Below are 21,189 nucleotides of genomic sequence, written 5' to 3' on the forward strand. Positions count from 1 at the left end.
CCTGAGTGCTTAATGTGATTCTTCTTTATCATTTTGGCGCGTTTCTTGTGACTGGCTGCGCATCGGTATCCAGGCCAGTCATTTGTGGCCACAGTGATGATCGACACGGGGCTGTGGCTTCGGTGCTTGCTGTTCACTACAACACTAGTGACAGGTGACTCGGAAATGTAGTGACCGGACGGCATCCTCCATGTGACTTCTAGATGCCCTCTTCGAAGATCACTCACCACACACACCAGTAAAGTCCAGCCCAGCCTGTCCCCAGACAAGTGAACTGGAGGAGCCAAAGCTGTTAGCATATTCCCTTCAGCCCCTGTAAACAAGATCAAGTAAATGACCACCAGTATTTTTTTATTTATTTTTTTTACAGGGTTGCTTGCTCATTTGCACTTTCAAAACAAAAACAGTTATTTAGGCTGTTACATCATACATTTAGTGGAAATTTTAAGTATTTGACACCACAAAACATATATTACTAATTCTACATCTTAATACTTTCACTATGCAGTATTATATTGTGACTACCACTACTATACAAATATACTTTTACACTCAACATATTCTCAGCAAACATAGGTAGCATGATATAAATAATTGAAATGATTATCCCATACCTGTCCAAAGATATAATAAGGGGAAGTAGAAGAGACTCTTAGTTGTGCCTGTCATCTCTGCCTCACTAATGATTGAGCATTATCTGGGTCTGCTCTCTCTCTCTCTCTCTCTCTCTCTCTCTCTCTCTCTCTCTATGTCTCTCTCTCGCTCTCTCTCTCTCTCTCTATGTCTCTCTCTCTCTCTGGCTCTCTGTCTCTGTTCTCTCTCTCTCTCTCTCTCTCTTTGTGTCTCTGTGTCTCTGTCTCTGACTCTCTCTGGGCGTGTGGGTGTGGACTCTAATATGTGTGTGATTGAACTGAGGGACACTGTCTAGAACTGTAGGAGCATTGCATTGTGGGATCGTGTTACTGTATTCTGATCCATGCTCACTCACACACTCACATACAGGGGTTATACGGGGGTGGACAACACAATGACAGTGACAGCAGTGACTCGCAGAGGAGCATGGCTGTTATGAGGTGAGGATTCTTACCAATACAATAAACTAGATGTCCGTGTTCTCTTTATTAACACTAATATCAGACAGTAAACATTATTATAAACTTATCTTATGTAATGCATAAACTGAACTACGACCTACAATATATGTACAGTATTTTATATTCACATCTTACAACGTTAACGTAACGTAATAAGCGCACGTTACAGGGACATTTGAATGTGAAGTGGGAGGAGCTGAAAACAGAAAGTGAAAGCAACAGAAACAGGAGGTAATCGTCCTGCTAAACGTCTTCATGGGCTAAAGTCAGTGTTTACAATATCTTTAAATATATTGTATATTTGTAATATACCTACCGAATATATTGTTGAATATACATTTTATTTAACAGAAGAGTATGTAAGTATGCAACATCACTGTATTTACTAAAGTAATATTAGTCTTTGTTTTGTGTCACCCTGGTTGCAGCTGTTTCTACTGTCCAAATATAGCTCTACACTTAGGTCAAAAAAGTCATAGGCTCATAGTTTGTAAACATGTGTAAGTTAGTGTGAAGAAGATACTGTAAGTAATCTGAGTTTCATTAATTTCTTTTCAGGTCTGTGGCAGGTTGTGGCAACTCACCTCATGTTCCAGTTAAACTGACAGAGCTTTGACGACAAAAGGACAAACAATCTCTGTCGGTATTCAGCACTTATTCAGGGTCCCATCTGAAAGAGACAGTGATTTTAATATCAGCTGCGAGGCCACCGCTGAAGGCTGCTGACTTTTGTTTAACTGAAGGACAGCTGCTGCTCTGCCATGGCCTTGGTGAAGCTGTGTGCGTTGTCTGCGGTACTACTGCCTCTGTTTGGCTGCCATCCTCCCCACGATAGTTCTCCAAATCCGTCAGATTCAACAGGTTCAAACCTTTCCTTTCCCTGGAGTCGCCTGCGTCTTCCAAGGTACTACTACCACTTTGTACCACTACTACTACTACTACTACTACTACTACTACTACTACTACTACTACTGCTACTACTACTACAACAATGGTAAAACAATCTATTTAACACTCAAAATTCATACTGGTGTCCTGGTTGTATTTTAGGTATATTCTTCCAGTCCACTATGATCTTCTTGTGCACCCTGATTTCAGCAGTCTCAGTTTTAGTGGCTCAGTTCAGATTGAGATTGATGTCCAGAACAACACAAACTGGCTTGTATTACACAGCAAAGGCCTAAACATCACCAAGGCAACTATTTTTGGCCACAACCTCACACGTTTCTCTGAGCAGGTAACATGTTGTTTTGGTATTTGAGTTACACTTTTGTATCTATATGCGTTTTGGTTCATTTTTGTTTTCTCAGCCTCTTCCAGTTCTTTATAACCCTCCTCATGAGCAGGTAGGTGTCTTCTCTTCTCGCGTCCTTACCACTGGACACAAGTACTTCCTTCAACTGGAGTTTAATGCAGGACTATCTGAAGGATTTTATGGCTTTTACAAGAGCACCTACAAAATTAGTGCAGGGGAAACAAGGTATGTAACTATTGAGAATTACCAATAACCAAAATTGCAATAATGGATAATAACCTTATGAGTCAATCATTTGTGGAACTGGCAACAATAACTTTTTGCCAGTGTTAAAAATGAGGACACAATTTGTGTTTTTTTTTTTTTTTTTTTGGCCAAACAAAATCCCTTTTAAACTCTATGTTTTCATGTATTGCAACAAGATACACTGATTTGAATATTGAAAGTCAATGAGTAACTGTTATCCTTAGAGTTTTAGCTTCAACTCACTTTGAGCCCACGAGTGCTCGCATGGCCTTCCCTTGTTATGATGAGCCAAGTTTCAAAGCCAACTTCACAATCAGGATCAGAAGAAGTCCAGAGTTCATTTCACTGTCCAATATGCCTCTAGTAAGTGCATAATTTCATCATCTATTCTTATAATAAGTTCACATATATATTTAAAGATATTTTTAATTTAGGTAAACACACGTGAAGTGAATGCTGCAATCTATGAAGACCAGTTTTCTCCAAGTGTAAAAATGAGCACATATCTTGTCGCTTTTGTTGTCTGTGACTTCAAGTCTGTCACGGCAACAACAGCATCTGGAATTCAGGTAGGACTGTTGGAAATTCCTCTATGATTTCTATAATTTCTTCTAAAAGTCATATCTATACCCAGATAACTATTAATACTAATAAAACTAATATAAAACAAATATTAAAAAATAAAGTATTGATACTGAAAAAAACAAAAAAGGACAGACCTGATAGAGATAGAGGAGCAGATTAATAAATATCTGAGGCAGAATTGGATCAGTTGTGAATAGAATTGTCTTGGTCTATGTTAGAACTAGTATAAGATGACATAGACTACTATCGTGTTTTATATTATCATTGTGGTATCAAAAACAGTATTAAGCACAAAACTTCTTTCATAATATTGAAATTGAGTTGAGAAATTGAGAAATCTTTGTACAACACAACTATGTACTAATTTTGGTTCATCTTCTACAGGTGTCCATTTATGCCGCTCCAGAGAAGTGGCATCAAACTCACTTTGCTCTGGAGGTTGCTGTGAAAATGCTGGATTTTTATGAAGAATATTTTAACATACGCTACCCTTTACCAAAACAAGGTAAGTTAAGCACATTTATTTATAGTTAGTGACCACCTTCTTAACATTAGACTTAGAATGAGAGTTCAGTTAGACAAACTATTGATCCACAAGGGAAATTATGGACACAGTAACTCACAAATCACAATATATTATAATAACAAAGAGAAAAAATGTAAATGGTAACAATAAATTCTAAATAAGTAGCAGAAATATAAAGAGACAGGTGTCAAATAAGGCACAATTATGTAAATATATACTGTATGTACAAGTAAAAATAAAATAGAAATAAGTAATAAAAATATCTGTCAGCCAATGGCATTGACCATACATTTAAATCCCCACATAGGAGTTGCTGTTGTGTCCAAATTTCTACTTGTGTATTTTCCTAGAATTTTTTAAATAAACCATAACTTGCTGCATAATGTAAATTACCAATCAGAGACATTACTGAGTCAAAATCAATAATATTACCTTACTGGTGGTTCATTGGGGGGTGGGCCGGCCTGGTCGATGGGCGACCACGTGCGGAGCCCTGGGGGTGGCCCCCGCACCCGCCTTGGGGGGCATGAGTGTGGCTTGGCCTGCTCCCACTTCAGTGGGGATCTGAGGCAAAATGCCAACACACACTTAACAAATTTTCAATACTCAAATTAAATAACAATAATACAGGTCAACATTAAATCATCCGCATAGCCTGTCTATCCCCCCCCGGCACACATACATACACACGCGTATGCACACACATACACACACACATACACACACGCACGCATATACACACACAGACACGCACACACACACAGACACGCACACACACACAGACACGCACATAAGGTTCACACTGTCACCAACCCCTGTCATCTTTGTTCCTATTTGTATGTAATGTCTGTCTTGTATCTTGTATGTCGTTTGGTTCCTATTTGTTGTAATCTATGTAGTTTGCAAATAAAAATTATAAAAAAAATAAATAAATAATAATAATAATAATATTACCTTACTGACTTATATTAATTGGTCATGTTCTGTCTCTCCTAGATTTGATAGCTATCCCTGATTTCCAGTCAGGTGCAATGGAGAACTGGGGTCTGACCACTTACAGGGAGACCAGCCTGCTTTTTGATCCACTCACATCTTCTGTGTCTGATAAAGTCTGGGTTTCTATGGTGATCGGGCATGAGCTGGCACATCAGGTTGAACATATCGTTCATATGATTTTAATCTATAGGCCTATGTATGCTTGTAGATCTAAAAGTCATGTTTCTGCACAGTGGTTTGGTAATTTGGTGACTATGGAGTGGTGGAACGATATCTGGCTCAATGAAGGATTTGCCAGATACATGGAGTTTATCTCAGTAGAGGCCACTTACCCAGAATTCAAAGTGGTATGTTTTTAAAAATCTATCATATAATAATTTTGCACGTAACTGTAATTTGTTTCAAGTATTGTCCAAATTGCCTCAGGAAGAGTATCTGCTTCACACGTGCTTCGCAGCAGTGGGCCATGATTCTTTGAACTCTTCTCGGCCAATTTCGAGTGCAGCCGAGAATCCCACTCAGATCAAAGAGATGTTTGACACAGTCTCCTATGACAAAGTATGTTTACACTTAAGCACGCATCTTCAGTCATAGATAATTTAGCTGCTAGCTTCCAGTCCGCTCAGCCAATTTGTCAAACTTATGAAATACGCATGGTTGCCTTTATACATAGTCTGCAAAATATAATTCAAACTTTTTACTTCTTTTTTTATGTCAGGGAGCATGTGTGCTGCATATGCTTCGCCACTTTCTGACAGATGAAGTGTTCCAGAGTGGGATAGTGAGATATCTTCGAAAATACAGCTATACAAATGCCAAGAACCAAGACCTGTGGGACAGCCTGTCCAATGTAAGAACATAAATATTTCAGTGTTTTTTTTTATAGTTTGGCCTGCAGTATTTCTGTCTTTGGAAGTGTCATTTTAGGGGATAAACCAAATGGCCTAGGTATTATTGCAAAAGATAAAAGCAAACACGCTTTACTTGTCTACTGATAGAATATAATTTTTTTGTAATGCATTTAATATTACTTTTTGGCTCAAATATGTATAGTTAACCGTTCATATTTACAGTTTTGTGTTACTCATTTGTTGTTGTTCAGACATGTTCAGAGGAAGACTTCATCTCTGGGAAACAGTGTTACAGCAGCCAGCAGGCATTCAAAAATGCTGTGAGTCCAAAACTCCATCCGGATTGAAGTTAAACTAGTTTTTACACTTTTTTTCATAATTGTTTTTGTTGCAGTACCTTTATGCTGGTGAACACATTGACCTGACAGCCATGATGAACACATGGACTCTACAGAAAGGAATTCCTGTAGTGACAGTGCGGAGGAGCGGCCCAAATCTGGAGTTAAGACAGGACAGATTCTTGAAGACCATTCTGCCTTCTGACCCTCAGTGGTCTTCACTGCAACAGGGGTAAAGACTCAAATTATACATATTAAATTTTCTTACACATTTAGTATGGCTTCATGTTTGCTTCCTCATTAAATTTCCAAGCTTCCTTTGGCACATTCCGATCACATACAAGACGGATGCCTCCAACGTGATTCATAGACACATGATGACCACAAAGACAGGTATCATAAAGTTATAGCATATATAGTAAGTTATATGATAGTTCATTTAATATCCCTTCCTTCTGTGATTTAGACAAGATATATATAGGTAAAGAGACTGACTGGGTGAAGGTAAACGCAGATATGACTGGCTATTATGTGGTTCATTATGAGGATGGTGGTTGGGAAAAGATAGGCAAGCTACTCAGCCAAAACCACACGGCATTCAGCTACAAAGACAGGACTCACTTGATACACAATGCATTTCAGCTGGTCACGTGAGTCGACATACATTTGTATGTGTGTTTTTATATTCTATTAGATTTTACATTAATCTTGGGTATTTTTATAGGGCTGGCCTGTTGCCTCTTAATGAAGCCTTGGATCTGATCACTTATTTGAGATTAGAGAGACATACTGCCCCTCTCCTCCAAGGTCTGGGATATCTGGAAAGCTTTTACAGGATGATTGAGAAAAGGAAGGACCAAGATTTAACAAAGAAGTTGGGGGTAAATCATTTAACTCTATTTGCTGGAGACAACTATTCAGGAAATCTTAAAACTGCTCTATTTTGTGTTTCCCTTTTAGATGCATATTTTAAATTTTTTCCGTGGAGTCATTGATCAGCAAACATGGAGTGACAGTGGCTCAGTGTCAGAGCGCAGGCTGAGATCAGAAGTTCTGTCTCTGGCCTGTCATCTTAAAGACCCCCCGTGTCTGGAACATGCTCTAAAACACTTCAAAGACTGGATACAATCCAATGGGACACAAAGGTTTGTCTCCTAATGTATTATGATATTTAATAATGATACACTTCTAATCATTTCTCAAATAATTGTTTACTGTAGCCCTCCTACTGATGTGGCAGACACAGTGTATTCAGTTGGGGCAAAAGAAGTTGATGGCTGGACCTCTCTGTTCCACACATACACCACATCTCTCTCAGAAGCACAAAAAAGACAAATAATGGAGGCGTTAACCAGCACTGAAGATGTCAACAAATTGCAGAGGTTTGTTCCATGTCAGTGCACTATGAACATTTGCTGCCCTCATGTGGCCAAATTGTTCCTTGCATGTACAAAAGTCAGAATTACTTACGCTATCCCTGAGAGTAGAAATTATTTTTTTTACAAACATACTGTTTCTTAATTGAGAGAAAATACATTATACACAACAGCGCAGCAATTACTTTCAACTGGTTACTTTCAGAACCGGTGACAGAATTTCTAGGCGCAGTCAGGGGCCGGAGGGGGGCCGGTTTGGGGACCACAGGATTTCATCTCTGCTGTTTGCGGACGATGTTGTTCTGTTGGCTTCATCGAGCCAGGACCTGCAGTGTGCACTGGGGCGGTTTGCAGCCGAGTGTGAAGCGGCTGGGATGAAGATCAGCTCTTCCAAGTCCGAGGCCATGGTTCTCGACCGGAAAAAGGTGGCTTTGCCTCAAGTGGAGGAGTTCAAGTATCTCGGGGTCTTGTTCACGAGTGAGGGAAGGACGGAACGTGAGATTGACAGGCGGATCGGTGCAGCTTTGGCAGTGATGCGGTCGCTGTATCGGACCGTTGTGGTGAAGAGGGAGCTGAGTCGAAAGGCGAAGCTCTCGATTTACCGGTCAGTCTTCGTTCCTACTCTCACCTATGGTCATGAGCTCTGGGTAGTGACCGAAAGGACGAGATCGCTCGAAATGAGTTTCCTCCGCAGGGTGGCTGGGCGCTCCCTTAGAGATAGGGTGAGGAGCTCAGTCACACGGGAGGAGCTCGGAGTAGAGCCGCTGCTCCTCCACGTCGAGAGGAGCCAGTTGAGGTGGCTCGGGCATCTGTTCCGGATGCCTCCTGGGCGCCTCCCTCGGGAGGTGTTCCGGGCATGTCCCACCGGGAGGAGGCCCCGGGGAAGACCCAGGACACGCTGGAGGGACTATGTCTCTCGGCTGGCCTGGGAACGCCTCGGGGTCCCCCCGGAGGAGCTGGAGGACGTGTCTGGGGTGAAGGAAGTCTGGGAGTCCCTGCTTAGGCTGCTCCCCCCGCGACCCGGCCCCGGATAAGCGGACGAAAATGGATGGATGGATGGATGGTTACTTTCAGGTAAATTTTGTAAAATAAACATGGGCGTTTTTTGTATTGCAGACTGCTGGAGCTGGGTCTGGAGGGGAAGGACATTAAGAGTCAGGACCTGTCTTCTGTCATTTACATGGTCGCCAGGAACCCGCTGGGCCATCATCTCGCCTGGAATTTTGTAAAAAAGCACTGGAGTACTCTGGTTCAGAAGTAAGAATGGATTCACTAAGCTTACAAAATGTTAGATAATCAGATGCTTATCTGTTCCTGGTTTTTTTACAGGTTTCAATTAGGTTCATTTTGCATCAGAAATATTCTCATTGGCACCACTGGACAGTTCACTACCAGTGAAGAACTTTCAGATGTAAGTAGTGTGTGCATATATATATATATATATATATATATATATATATATATATATATATATATATATATATATATATATATATATATATATATATATGATTTTCTCTATGATTTTCCCCTATAGGTGCAGTTATTCTTTGAGTCTATAAAGTCTGAGTCTTCTCAACTTAGAGTTACTCATCTTGCACTTGACAATGTGAAGAAAAATGTTTACTGGGTTCAGAGAAACCTTGGGACTTTGAAAAAGTGGCTTGATGAGCAGATTTAATAGATGTATATGGAATACACACTTCTCTAGAGAGATATTCTGGACTAGCCTGGCAGTGTTAGTGATGCTGCAGACTGGAGGAAATTGAAACACTGAATGTTTACTTCTTTGGGTGTTGTATATGGTTATAAGGAATTAAATATTTGTTTTTATTTCTTAGTCATGACATATTAGAAATATCTTTGCACTGGTCCTGTGATGCAACAAAATAAACAATAAAGTAAAGCTACTTGTCTGTTTTAGTCATTGTTTTGTCATTCACATATGATTTGGTGATGATGATTAAGCTATTTAAGTTAAATATAGTTAAAAGTAAGTAAATGATTGTCATATAAGGCTACGTACTTTGTGATGCGAGAGCGTTTAGCACGTGACAGCCTCCACGCCCTGGGCCGGATCGTGTCCAATCACGAGTCCAATGGTGTTTCAGCCGATGGGAGCTTGTCAACAACTGCTCTGAGGCAGCAAAAGTGTCATTTGGCTTGGGGCAACTTTGCTCAGACCTATACTCACATTTTCGCTTAAAGGCTTCTGCAATCATTAGTTTAATGATGCTGGATTAGTCCGGTAAAGTGAGCTAAAGCGATTAAGTCATAGATATATACCAAGCTCTTTAAATGTCTGACAGTGAGGTACAGTTGTCAGAAGTTGGCTAGTTCCGAGCTAGCTTCACCTGCTAACGCCATTGGACAGGCAGGATTCATTTATTCTAGCAGATTTACTAAGCTGTTTGTTCTTTACAATCTTAAAGCATAGGGGGACCTACCATGGATCCATTTGACAGTCGCAATTCAGGTAAGAAAAAGCAATAATAGGTGAGGCTAAAAGCGGCGGGCCAGTGTCCAACATTAGCTGCAAGCTGACTGGACTGGACGTGACATTCGGGCTAGGACATTCACACCCTTTGTTTATTTAATAAGTCGTCTTTGTCTTGATGCTGTTATACATGGTTTTTGATCATCGCATTTCAGCACCATGTTCTTTTTTCCTTGGCTGAACACTTTGTAGTATGTTGTCCTGTGTGGTTCTCATAATAATACCCTGTAGTCTGTTTGTTAGCCTTGTTTTGTTTGTATTGAATAGATTAGTCATGGGTTTGACTGCAGCAGACATCCACACTCCATCGCCTTTATAGGTACATGACGCATGAGCCTTATCTAAGCAAACATAAAGATAGAAACAGCCCTCTGTGGTAAGTTAAATATACTGTTTTGCATGTTATATTAGGCTCGTCTAACCACCAGGAAGATGTTGCACTAAATCACTGTCTGTAACTTCCTGTTTACACATCAGATATACTAGATTATGACAGAAAGAACTATAGCTTTCAAACCTTGTGTCCTGTCTCTGAATTTACACAGACTGGGTTGTGTAGACACATGTTATTAAAGACTGATGGTTAGTTACTATACTATATTTATAGTGATATTTTACATTGTTGTGAAGGCCCAATAGTGGCCCTAACCTGTATATAATATTTTTGGACATTCTTTTTGAGATTTATAATTATTACACTGTAGAAGCAATATTGAAATTGGCAGAAATATGTGCTTTTAGTACCCCAAAACCAATATTCAAATAACATGTTAGACCAACAGAAATGTTTTGTAATCATAAAATCTTGTCTTCAAATGTGTTAAAGATATTTAAATGCTTTAAGTTTATCAAGTTTTATCAGAAAAATGTGAAATGACTGTAAAATAACCCACGAAAGTGTAAAAACATAAATTTATACTATTTGCGATCTTACAACATACATTTCTTTCTTTCATTTTCATTTTTCTTCTTAAGCAACACTTTTTTTTAAATTATTTTTTATTATTAAAGTATACTCACTATTCAAAATGTTTATCTTTGATAATTAAAGATGAAAGATGGAAAAAAAATAATACACTCACTAAAACTGTCTTTAGTAATCAGACAATGTTTATATTGTGAGGTGTAATTGGAGGCCTGCTCATCACCCAGCACTACTATGTTTTGTTATTAGATTATGCAGTTGACCACAAGCAAATGTCACCACAGCAGTTGTTAGACATTTCTGTAGGAGAATCACATGTTGGTTACACAAAGAGCCCTTATTTGGCTTTTAACGTTGTGCCATTGCATTGCCAAGTTGTGGCAATGCAATGTAAGACATTATTTAAATTACATAGCTTTATTTCAGGTTTTGCATCACTCAATAATAATAACTATTTAAAAAGGAATACTTTATGTTACATGTTAAAGGCTATCATCAGCTGAGCTTTAATGATGTTGATAATTATTAGGTAAAAAAGACATGACTATTAAATGTGTTAGTTACAAATAATTTATCCAGAACCAGTTACAAAAACTGGTTAAACAGGGACAGGAAATTCATGAAAGTCTTCTTTGTTGAGGCTTCTTGAGTTGCCTTAAGTGACAATAACGAGTTGCATGTGGGTCAATGGGCTGGAAAGTTCTTTCACAGCATGACCCGAATGAGATTGGCTATTGAACCAAATGAGGAAGCTGACCGCAGACACTTTCCCTTCCTCATAAATCTTTGTCTTTCTTGTAGAGCGGGCAAATCTACCCAGAAACATGATAGAAAACAGCATGTTTGAAGAAGAGCCTGATGTCGTTGACCTGGCCAAAGACTCAACTTCCTTCCCTGTAAGTCTGTTTTTCTGTATGAAAGTCTATATTAAACCATGACTATAGACAATTAGAGGCAGTATTTATGTACATCTGTAACCATGGTGATCTATCTCAGCTAGTCTTCTACATGCAACAGATAAATTAATTTATTAAGGAAAGGCAAGTTTATTTGTAGATTAATTTCACAACAATCACAAACATCAAACATCAAGTACTTTACAGAACAACTAAGATGCATTAAATACAAAAAAAAAAAAAAAAAAAACTTTAAAAGAGAAGTGTGCTGATAAAATCCTTTCAGTCATACGCGCAGCTAAAAAGAACAGTTCTAAGCCTAGATTGGCATCATAGATCTGGCAATGTTTTAGAGTGTTAAAAGCTGCTGATCTTATTGATTGGGTAAAGTACCTTTTTTGACACCAGTCTCTTGCTATTTTTCCTACTTATTTAGAATTTATTATTACCATTACCATTGTTATTATAATATAATGCCATGAAGTAATTTCCCTTGTGGATTTATCTAAGTCTAAGTCTAAATTCAACTTCATTATTCCATTATTGCTTCTAGATTTCTAACTTGATTTGTAAATTTTAGAGAGAGAGTGTATAATTATAAGAGATGTTTTTTAACACTTGCAACCATTTAATTTGACTGTTTTTGTGTAGACGTTTCCTCCCCTAGACCCCGATGATGTGGTGTATGAACCGCGTAGCTCTCGGCTTCTTGTCCGAGGCCTGGGAGAGAATGACTTGGATGATGAAGAGGAGGACTGTGAATCTTCTGCTCGGCTCCTCGGCATGTCCTTTATGAACCGTAGCTCAGCTCAGAGAGTTGCCGCTTCATCTTACACACGCCAGTCTCAGTCCAGGTAACTTTTGTATTAAAGCATCATTACTTAAAAGTCAATATTTTGATTGAACAGTTTAGTTTTTATTTGAACTCTTCCTCCCTCCTAGGTCCTGCTCCCGACCCTCAGCACGCACCATGGTTGTATGTGTGCTCCTATTAGTTATAGTTGTCTCTATGACAATGGTACTGTACCTGTTACCAGAATGTACTTTTACCAAGGTTAGAAAACTACATGAAGTGTTGGTGATGATGATGATGATGTGATGGTAAATATTTGACTTAAACTGTTTTTACTCTTCAGAACGGATGCCCTAAACAGAACAAGACCAGTCCCCCTGAGTCACTCTATCCCATTTCCACTAATGGGGAAGTATTTCCTTGGGCACAGCTGCGACTGCCTCAAAGCATACGCCCCCTCAACTACGATCTCACCCTCAACCCCGACCTGGACAAAATGACATTCACTGGCCACAATGTCATCACAATGTTTGTACGACATGGCACTAAACACATTGTTCTGCACAGCGTGAATCTGAATATTACTAAATCCACATTTAAGGTAAGTTTCTAGTTTGTCTTTAAAGTCCTATATAACACAGATTTGATTCTTGTGATCTTTATGCCATGTTATAATGATGTTATCTCATCAAAAGCATATTGGGAGTTGTGTTTTGTTTCATTCACACATGTTTGAGTCACTATTAAACACAACTTCACAACACACAAAAACATAACATAGAAAATAGACTAATACAGACGCTTTAAAGTTTATTTTAGGTTAACATGCTAGAATGACAGCTGAAGTTCTAACACCATATTCGTTTTCTTGGCAGCTTGGTGATGGGAAGGCCACTGATGTAACTGTTCTAGAGTATAAACCAAATCAACAGATAGCTGTTAAGTTAACAGAGGAGCTCAAGGCTGGCCAGCGCTGTGTTTTGACTATAGATTATTCAGCTAACCTGTCACACACTTATGATGGATTTTACAACAGCTCATACACTGACAAAGAAGGAAACAAAAAGTATGTTTATGAGTAAAATTCTCTCTAAATACACTGTATTTGAAATGTTAAAGGTTAAGTTTACTTTCATATCTCTCTCCAGAGTGCTGGCTGCAACACAGTTTGAACCTCTGTCGGCAAGAAAGGCGTTTCCATGCTTTGATGAGCCCTCTTTCAAAGCCACTTTTCTAATTAAAATCAGTCACAAAGCGGACTACATGGCTCTCTCCAACATGCCCAAGGTAAATAAATGATAAATGAAAATGCTGTAGCTTTTGCATTTTTTACTGAATAAGGTGAATTCCATAATATACATTCCTGGCATTAGCTCTGTATTAGTAATGTACTTATTTTCAGGCAAAAACAACAAAGTTATCAAACAATTTGGTTCTGGATGAATTTGAGAAGACCAGTGTCAACATGAGTACTTACCTTGTAGCTTTTATTGTTGCCAATTTCACACCAATCAGCAAACATGTCTCCAATACCTTGGTAAGTCAATTTTCTGTAATTTAATGAAATCATATGTAGTAAATTACAGTGTCATAGATTATATTATGTTCAAACTTTATATTTTTTAAACATAATATTAACTTACCTTCTATCTTTACATGTAGGTATCGGTTTATTCTGTGCCAGAGAAAAAGGAGCACACCAGCTATGCTCTTAATGCAGCCTCCAAACTTTTGGACTTCTACAACAACTTCTTTGAGATTCCCTATCCCCTCCAGAAACTTGGTGAGCCAATAGATTTTTGACAGCTCTTTTCTGTTTTATATTTTTTTTTACTTTGGTCATATTAACATACACTTCATTGTTTTTGTCAGACTTGGTAGCGATCCCAGATTTCCTGGCAGGTGCAATGGAAAACTGGGGTTTAATCACCTTTAGAGAAACAAGTCTTTTAGTGGGCTCACAGTCATCTGCGCTCGAAAAGCAAGTGGTTGGCTCAGTTGTAGCTCATGAACTTGCCCATCAGGTTGGTATTTGTCAGTGTTCATTTGATGTTCACTTTAATAACCAGGATTATAAAGCTTTTATTCATAATGGACAAAGAATGTATTAAGAATTATTCAGTCTTAGTAACTTTTACTAATACCCTAAGTCCTAACCCCTTTGTTAAGTAGATACTCAGCCTGAAGCATTCTCAATAAAATAATTGTTCATTATGAATTAAGGCAAAATAAGATGTAGTTATTATAAAGTGGTACCAGTTTTCTTATCTAGAAACTTTATGTTTTATAGTGGTTTGGAAACCTGGTGACTATGAGCTGGTGGAATGACCTGTGGTTGAATGAAGGCTTTGCAACTTACATGCAATATACCTCAATACAAAATGTTTTGCCAGAGCTGGACATTGTAAGTTCTGAATTTTATCTTTCTCCAATATGCCCAGTGACTGCCGTTACATGCACACTCAAAATCTGAGAAAAAGAAAAATATGAAATGAATGTAAACAGCAAAATCATCTGATTTCTTTCTGAAAATGGTCCATCTTGTTACTCACATCAAATTGTGTAGTTTGCCTCTCCTTTTAAGAGTCTTTCAAGGTCTAGATCAGATTTTGGTGAGCTTGTAACTGCACCCACTGTTAGAGGTGAGAAATATATTGAGAATTATTGCTATTGTTTTGGAGATTTTTTTAAATTAAAATTTCAAGTATATTGTCTGTAATTAAAACAAAAAACAGACTGAAACATCTAGTGTAATCTTCCAAACAAAGGTAAAGTGAGTTTAGCATTGTTAAAATATAGTTTGAAGAGAGATTTCAGTTTCGTCAATATGGCCCCCACCCTTAGTTTTCTGTAAATTTTTATTTATTTTTTTTCCACATATCTGCGCTTATTGGCAGGAAAATTTGTTCCTTGATGTTCGGTTAAGAGTAATGGAGAAAGATGCTCTGAACTCGTCTCATGCTGTTTCCACTGAGGTTAGCACACCAGAGCAGGTGGAGGAGATGTTCGACTCTGTGTCATATGAAAAGGTGCACTTCACTAAACTGTTCTAATATTAGATTTGTTTAGTTGTAATTATGAAATTTACATTTTTTTTTAGGGAGCATCTATTCTCCTAATGCTGAATGCCTCCCTCCCAGGAGAACAGCAGTTTAGGAAAGGGATCATACAATACTTGAAGCAATTCAGTGAACTAAATACATACACAAATGACCTCTGGAACAGTCTCACACAGGTAAGAATTTTCCTATATTACTATTAAACTGGAAATTCAGTGTGCCAGGGTAATTTTTAGCCCTCCAGTGCCTCACTACTCCCCTCTGCTGGCTGCTGGTTCTTCTGACGTTTTGCATGTACTGGCTTAATTACACCTGTCTTAAGGTAGAATGTAAAGACTTTTTTTTTTCCTTTTGTTACTGTCTGGCATAGATTACTCAAATGGCAACATGTTTATAGAAAAGTAAGAACATGATTTTTAAGTAATTCACTAAGTCATTTTTATGAGTTGGCCAATAAATGAAGAAAATCAGTTTGGATTGTTATGTGATGCTTTATCACACTGGACCTGATCCATTGCTAATCTGTCTTATATCTCTACCTCTTGTAAATAATTTTGTGTGGTGTCCTTAGGTGGAACTGTCCTCACAACACCAGAACGTGTCTGAGATGATGAGTTTGTGGACATCACAGAAGGGTTTTCCCCTGGTCACAGTCAGTTACACAGGAGATGAAGTCATTCTATCCCAGGAGCACTTTTTACTAACGTCTGATAATGCCACACTTTCCTCCAGGTAAGCTCCATCACACTAGGACTGCAACTAATGATTATTTTAATAATGAACTAGTCTTCAATTGAAAATGTTTTTTGTTTTTTTTTAATGTGTTTAGATAGATTAAGGTATATATGTGCTAACTGAATACATGTGATCACAAAGAGCTTATTCTTTTTCACCATTTTGATTTAATAATGTTTCTTTTTTGTGATAGAATACAATTGATGAAAAATTATTAACTCATTTTAAAATATAGTTTGCAATTATTTTAGTAGTCTGTGTATGTTTGTATAAGAAATATAAGTAATAAACTTATGGAACAGAAATACACAAATAAATAATTTAAAACTGTGTACTTTTTTCAGTTTGTGGCACATCCCTGTGAGCTACATCAATGACAGCTGTAGTTTGGCTCCTGAGTGCAGACAACTGTTCACCCTAAAGACAAAATCAGGTTCAAAGTCTAACTGTAAGATTTACGCTTATAAATTGCAATGTGCTTGACTCTTGTCACTTTTTCCAGAGACATTAAAGTTGCCAGAAAAGGTAAAATGGTTAAAGTTGAATTACAAAAATACTGGCTTTTACATTGTTGACTATGGAAAAGAAGGGTGGAGTGAACTCTCTGATGCTTTGGCAAATAATTACCAAGTACTAACAAGTGAAGATCGAACATCCTTGATACACAACATTTTTGCCCTCTCCAGGTGAGCGTTGTCGTCACCAATACAGAAATAGAAGACTGATCATTTCTTAATGAATGTCTTACTTCTTGTGTTTCTCAAAAGGCTTGGACGTGTGTCGTTTCAGCAGGTTCACCAGCTCCTGAAATATTTGTCCAATGAAACTGAGACCACTCCGATCACAGAAGCATTGTTACAACTCAACACCCTTTACAGACTGCTTGATAAGCGCCATGAGCACGAACTTGGGACTCGTTTAAAGGTTTGATATGAAATATTTGTTCATTTTAGTTTTTTACATGAAAAATATTCTGTACATATTGTAACATTAATATGTATTCTCCAGGAGTATATGCTCAATCTGTTTGGAGCTTTAATTCAGAACCAAACATGGGGTGAAATAGAGCGAGTTTCAAAACAAGAACTGCGCTCAGCACTGCTAGAGACAGCCTGTCATTTTAATGAAGAAAGTTGCATTGAGAATGCCCAAGACATTTTTAAAAACTATGTTGAATCTAATGGGACTGCAATGTAAGAAAATGTTAATATTCTTCAGAGTGCATAAGAAAATACTAGTAGTATCAACTATTTTTACTGTGTTCATTTTAGCATCCCTGGAGATTTGCAGCAAGTTGTTTTCAATGTCGCTGCACAGTCAGACAACTGGTCTACTCTGTTGACTTTATACGGAAATGCAAGCTATGATTCAGAAAAAAGAAAGATGCTAAAGGGCTTGGCCTCTACCCAAAACCCTCAACAGATTGTGTGGTAAATGCATTTGTACATTTAATTAATTATATTCAATTTGTTAATAGGGAAGATTTACTATAAGAATTAATATTACATGCTATGAATGTCTGGTATTGAATTGTATTTTTGTTCCTTTTCCAGGATTTTACAAGAAGGACTCAGAGGCCAAATAGTTCAGACTCAGGAGTTGCCTTTAGTCATTGGCACTGTGTGTAATGGCTTTGCTGGTTACTTGTTTGCTTGGGATTTTATTCAAGAAAACTGGGACAGACTCATAGAAAAGTAAGATGCACATTTTCTGTTCAAAGTAATTATAGTATTTGAGTTTACATGTCCTACTTTTTTTGGTAGATTTCCTGTTGGATCTTTTGCAATTCAAAGAATTATCAAGTCTGCAACCTCTCAGTTTTCCACTAAGACACACCTTGACCAGGTAGGCTGATCACCATATTTTATAATAAATTATAATTTATTCATGTGTAGGACTGTAGGCCTTTAGTCGATTTAATTGGTCAATGATTCCTTAGACAACCAATATGTGTCTTAGACTTAGACAAAATTTATTGATCCACAAGAGAAATCATTTGCATTAATCGTTTTGTTTAAATACGGATTTAAATGGAGCAATAGTAAAAATGGGGAAGTTATTGGGTGAGTTAGCTGAAAATTTGGTATTTTTCAAATTTACATGTAACAAGACCTGATTTATATAAATACATTGTTTTTTAGTACTTTTTTCTGCATAAACTCCTGTACAGTTGTAGTCTTGTGAGTGAAGCTGGGGTCAGATACATAGAAATACAATAGTTGAGAGTGAGCGAGAGAGTGTTTGCCAAGCCCTCTTTTTAGTCAACAGGACATGTCTTTAGTCAAACAAGAATTTCTTGAGTCAGCTACAGCCCTATTTTCATCACACAATGTTTTGTAGGTGCAGAATTTCTTTTCTGGCTTGAAGGAGCGTGGATCCAGCATGAGGAGTGTACAGGAGGCTGTGGAGACCATTAAACTCAACCAGCGCTGGATGGACACTAACCTGGCCTCTTTCAGAAAATGGCTTTAGTAACTCACTCCATACTGGACATGTTCTCAAGACAAAAGCAGAGTTTGCACTATTGGAGGCCAACATCCCAGTCCCCTTCTTACTCAGGCCAGGAACATAACCAAAGCCTAAGATAGACCTCAAGACCTAGTTTTGAGGTAAATAAGGTGATGTTGTTGACATTGGCCCATTTAGTACTAGATTTTAGCTCAGGGCGGCCCTTGATTGTATGTCTGATGGGCTTCTGTCAGATCCAGTTCACACTCCTCACACTTTATGCTGTTGACCAAACTGCTCCTGTGTTATTATAATCTCAGTATTGTGTCCAACCAGACAATCACAAAATCCTTATTCATATGTGCTGAATAAAAGCAACACCTGAAATCTTTAGCATTACAATGAGCACAGATGTGTTAACTGAAACAGACAGTGCCAAATATACAGATATACTCATCAAACAGAAAAACATTCAAGCCACTGGCTTTCTCACGTTGACAAGTAGCACTGACTACAACCTTTTTTACCTTAGTAATAGACTGCTCATAAAAAGCAACCTTGGGGTGCATTAGTTGAATGTAATAAAACCACCCACTGTGCAAAGTGTGCTGCAGTGGAGCACATTTAATGGCCATCGTGTCTTGACTTGGTGCGTGCAGTGCACATAAAGTCACATCTCCAACCCCACATTAGCTTTAGCATTAGCTGTAAGGTTTCTAGCTGTAAGCCACGCTTGCATTGCTTATGTAAAAACTGTAAGTATAATGTAAATAAATTAAACATTAATTTAATGATAGGTTGTGGACAAAGACGTTTAAGAGGAAACAGGAAGATGATCACAGGTGTCGGCAAATACTTTTACTCCTAACTTATTATGCCACACAGTGAGCCTGTTGGCATTTCAGTGTTTCAAGGGCTTTGTGTACATGATTGGTACATGCAGTACCAAGAAAATTTACTTTATAGAAATGCCTCTATATTTATTTTATTGTAAGTAAAAGTGTAACAACAAAGCGTGCACACAATGTTACTTCTGTTTTTTATATTATTTTATATTGTTACGTTGGAAATCAAATCACAAAAATATTTGCAAATCTTTCTTGTTTCTGTTACACTTCCTCTTTAGAGATGGGACTCACAGCTATTGTCTGACCCCAGGCTGCCCATTAAAGTATGGACTGGGGGGGATGAATACGTAATAAAAAATGTATCAGTTTTTGCATGTCAAGAATTCATCTGTAAGGATTGTTGTCCAATCTATTTATTGTCTGTCTTTTTGGTGCAAAACTGAATCAAACTTTCTACAGATCTCAGCAGCGCCTCTTGGGCCAAATCAAATCCTATGAAGGATCTAGAATTACCAACTTTGGGATTCTAGCTTGGTCATTTATAGATTGGCCAGAATTACACCAAAAATCTTATGTTGCGTTGGATCCAGTGTAACCACTTACAGCAAATAGTTTTTTTTGTTTTTTGTTTTTCTTCAAAGCTCTTGGATTAGGGGCAACATTGTGCTGCAGTCTGCAAATGTGCAAACATTGCTTTTAATTAATGAAATCTGACAATAGACATGTAGTTGGTACACATTATATTTTTATTTATAGTGAATACAATTTCACATTTACTCTCATTTCATCTAAACAGTTGGCATATCCAGATCCACCACTAGAGGTCTTCAGAGCGTGAAGTCACTGTATCTTTTTATGCTGTTTTTGTTTTGAAATTGGATCTTTCAAAAAAGAAAAGAAAGAAAAAGGCATACCTTTTATTGAGAGTCTATTCTATATTCTGATTTTCTCTTTTGGGGTGCTATTGTAATAGTTAATTCAAAATATATATTTGTAGTCAACCCAGGTCATTTGAAATATAACTTCAAGTGAACATCTTTGACATTTAAAGATAACAACACTTATATTTATTACTAAATTGCATCTTTATAATGTCAGAATACAAAACGAGCAACACTGAAAAAACTAAATTGGCACACGATGAAAGTAGTAACAGAACCATTTCTCATAACAGGAAGTTCAAGTTGTTCTGTACTCAACACAGTTATTAATTAGTTTTATATTATTGTGAATTGCACTTGCCATGTCATTAAAGTTATAAATCCCCACCTCAAGATTATTAAAATTCTTTTTTTACATTCAGATCATAAAACCAAGAGCTTTCATTAACAAAACATTAAAGGCAAAACTGTCAATCTCTGATATAACTGAGTTACATCCCTAGTATTAAATCTGACCTGATGTGATATACTATAACTTTCGGATGGGTGGAGATATCAATAAACAGGTTTGAAGACCCATGACACAGTCAGACTGGAAAACAACAGATCAAGCCTTGTTCCATATAAAGTCATGAGATGAATAATTTTTAACCTCATGTGAACTATACTGAGACTTTTCAAAACTTCAAGATTAAATGACTCAAGTGATAACCGAACACAGAGGGCAATGGATAAATGGCACAATGGTTATGAAAGAACATGTTTAGAACGTGGCATACAAGGTGGATCAGCAGCCTCTCTCACTTCAGCCTAGGGGTGACCCTCTTTAGTTATTTGTTT

General features: G+C 37.7%; 2 protein-coding genes across 6 annotated transcripts; both read left to right on the forward strand.

The window, feature by feature from the left end:
- The first annotated feature begins 926 nt into the window (after nucleotides 1–926).
- erap2 (endoplasmic reticulum aminopeptidase 2) lies at nucleotides 927–9,183 on the forward strand. Of its 4 annotated transcripts, none has more exons than XM_055162190.1 (21): nucleotides 927–1,073; nucleotides 1,653–1,998; nucleotides 2,145–2,331; nucleotides 2,405–2,574; nucleotides 2,820–2,958; nucleotides 3,030–3,164; nucleotides 3,565–3,685; nucleotides 4,703–4,857; nucleotides 4,936–5,049; nucleotides 5,129–5,260; nucleotides 5,421–5,552; nucleotides 5,805–5,873; nucleotides 5,948–6,123; nucleotides 6,205–6,284; nucleotides 6,358–6,541; nucleotides 6,616–6,772; nucleotides 6,852–7,036; nucleotides 7,112–7,273; nucleotides 8,384–8,524; nucleotides 8,597–8,678; nucleotides 8,805–9,183. In XM_055162190.1, exons 2-21 carry the CDS (start codon nucleotides 1,856–1,858, stop codon nucleotides 8,946–8,948), a joined length of 2,808 nt encoding a protein of 935 aa, XP_055018165.1. In that variant the 5' UTR covers nucleotides 927–1,073; nucleotides 1,653–1,855; the 3' UTR covers nucleotides 8,949–9,183. The 4 variants fall into 4 exon arrangements, with proteins under 4 accessions (XP_055018165.1, XP_020776619.1, XP_055018166.1 ...); XM_020920960.2 differs by lacking the exon at nucleotides 927–1,073 and adding an exon at nucleotides 1,283–1,359; XM_055162191.1 differs by lacking the exon at nucleotides 927–1,073 and adding an exon at nucleotides 1,301–1,325.
- A 176-nt stretch (nucleotides 9,184–9,359) lies between these two features.
- lnpep (leucyl/cystinyl aminopeptidase) lies at nucleotides 9,360–20,742 on the forward strand. Of its 2 annotated transcripts, XM_055162188.1 has the most exons (23): nucleotides 9,360–9,743; nucleotides 10,032–10,140; nucleotides 11,491–11,585; nucleotides 12,237–12,439; nucleotides 12,528–12,639; nucleotides 12,722–12,979; nucleotides 13,254–13,444; nucleotides 13,527–13,665; nucleotides 13,781–13,915; nucleotides 14,041–14,161; nucleotides 14,251–14,402; nucleotides 14,669–14,782; nucleotides 15,276–15,407; nucleotides 15,479–15,613; nucleotides 16,009–16,169; nucleotides 16,517–16,605; nucleotides 16,675–16,858; nucleotides 16,940–17,096; nucleotides 17,181–17,365; nucleotides 17,444–17,602; nucleotides 17,726–17,866; nucleotides 17,936–18,017; nucleotides 18,513–20,742. In XM_055162188.1, the coding sequence occupies exons 3-23, from the start codon at nucleotides 11,514–11,516 to the stop codon at nucleotides 18,642–18,644; spliced, it is 3,054 nt and encodes a 1,017-aa protein (XP_055018163.1). In that variant the 5' UTR covers nucleotides 9,360–9,743; nucleotides 10,032–10,140; nucleotides 11,491–11,513; the 3' UTR covers nucleotides 18,645–20,742. The 2 variants fall into 2 exon arrangements, with proteins under 2 accessions (XP_055018163.1, XP_020776618.1); XM_020920959.2 differs by lacking the exon at nucleotides 10,032–10,140 and having other exon boundaries at nucleotides 9,361–9,743.
- Nucleotides 20,743–21,189: the final 447 nt, after the last annotated feature.

The sequence above is a fragment of the Boleophthalmus pectinirostris genome, unplaced genomic scaffold, assembly GCF_026225935.1.
Source record: "Boleophthalmus pectinirostris isolate CB_2022bp ecotype Guang Dong unplaced genomic scaffold, ASM2622593v1 HiC_scaffold_4, whole genome shotgun sequence".
NCBI classification, from domain to species: Eukaryota; Metazoa; Chordata; class Actinopteri; order Gobiiformes; family Gobiidae; genus Boleophthalmus; species Boleophthalmus pectinirostris.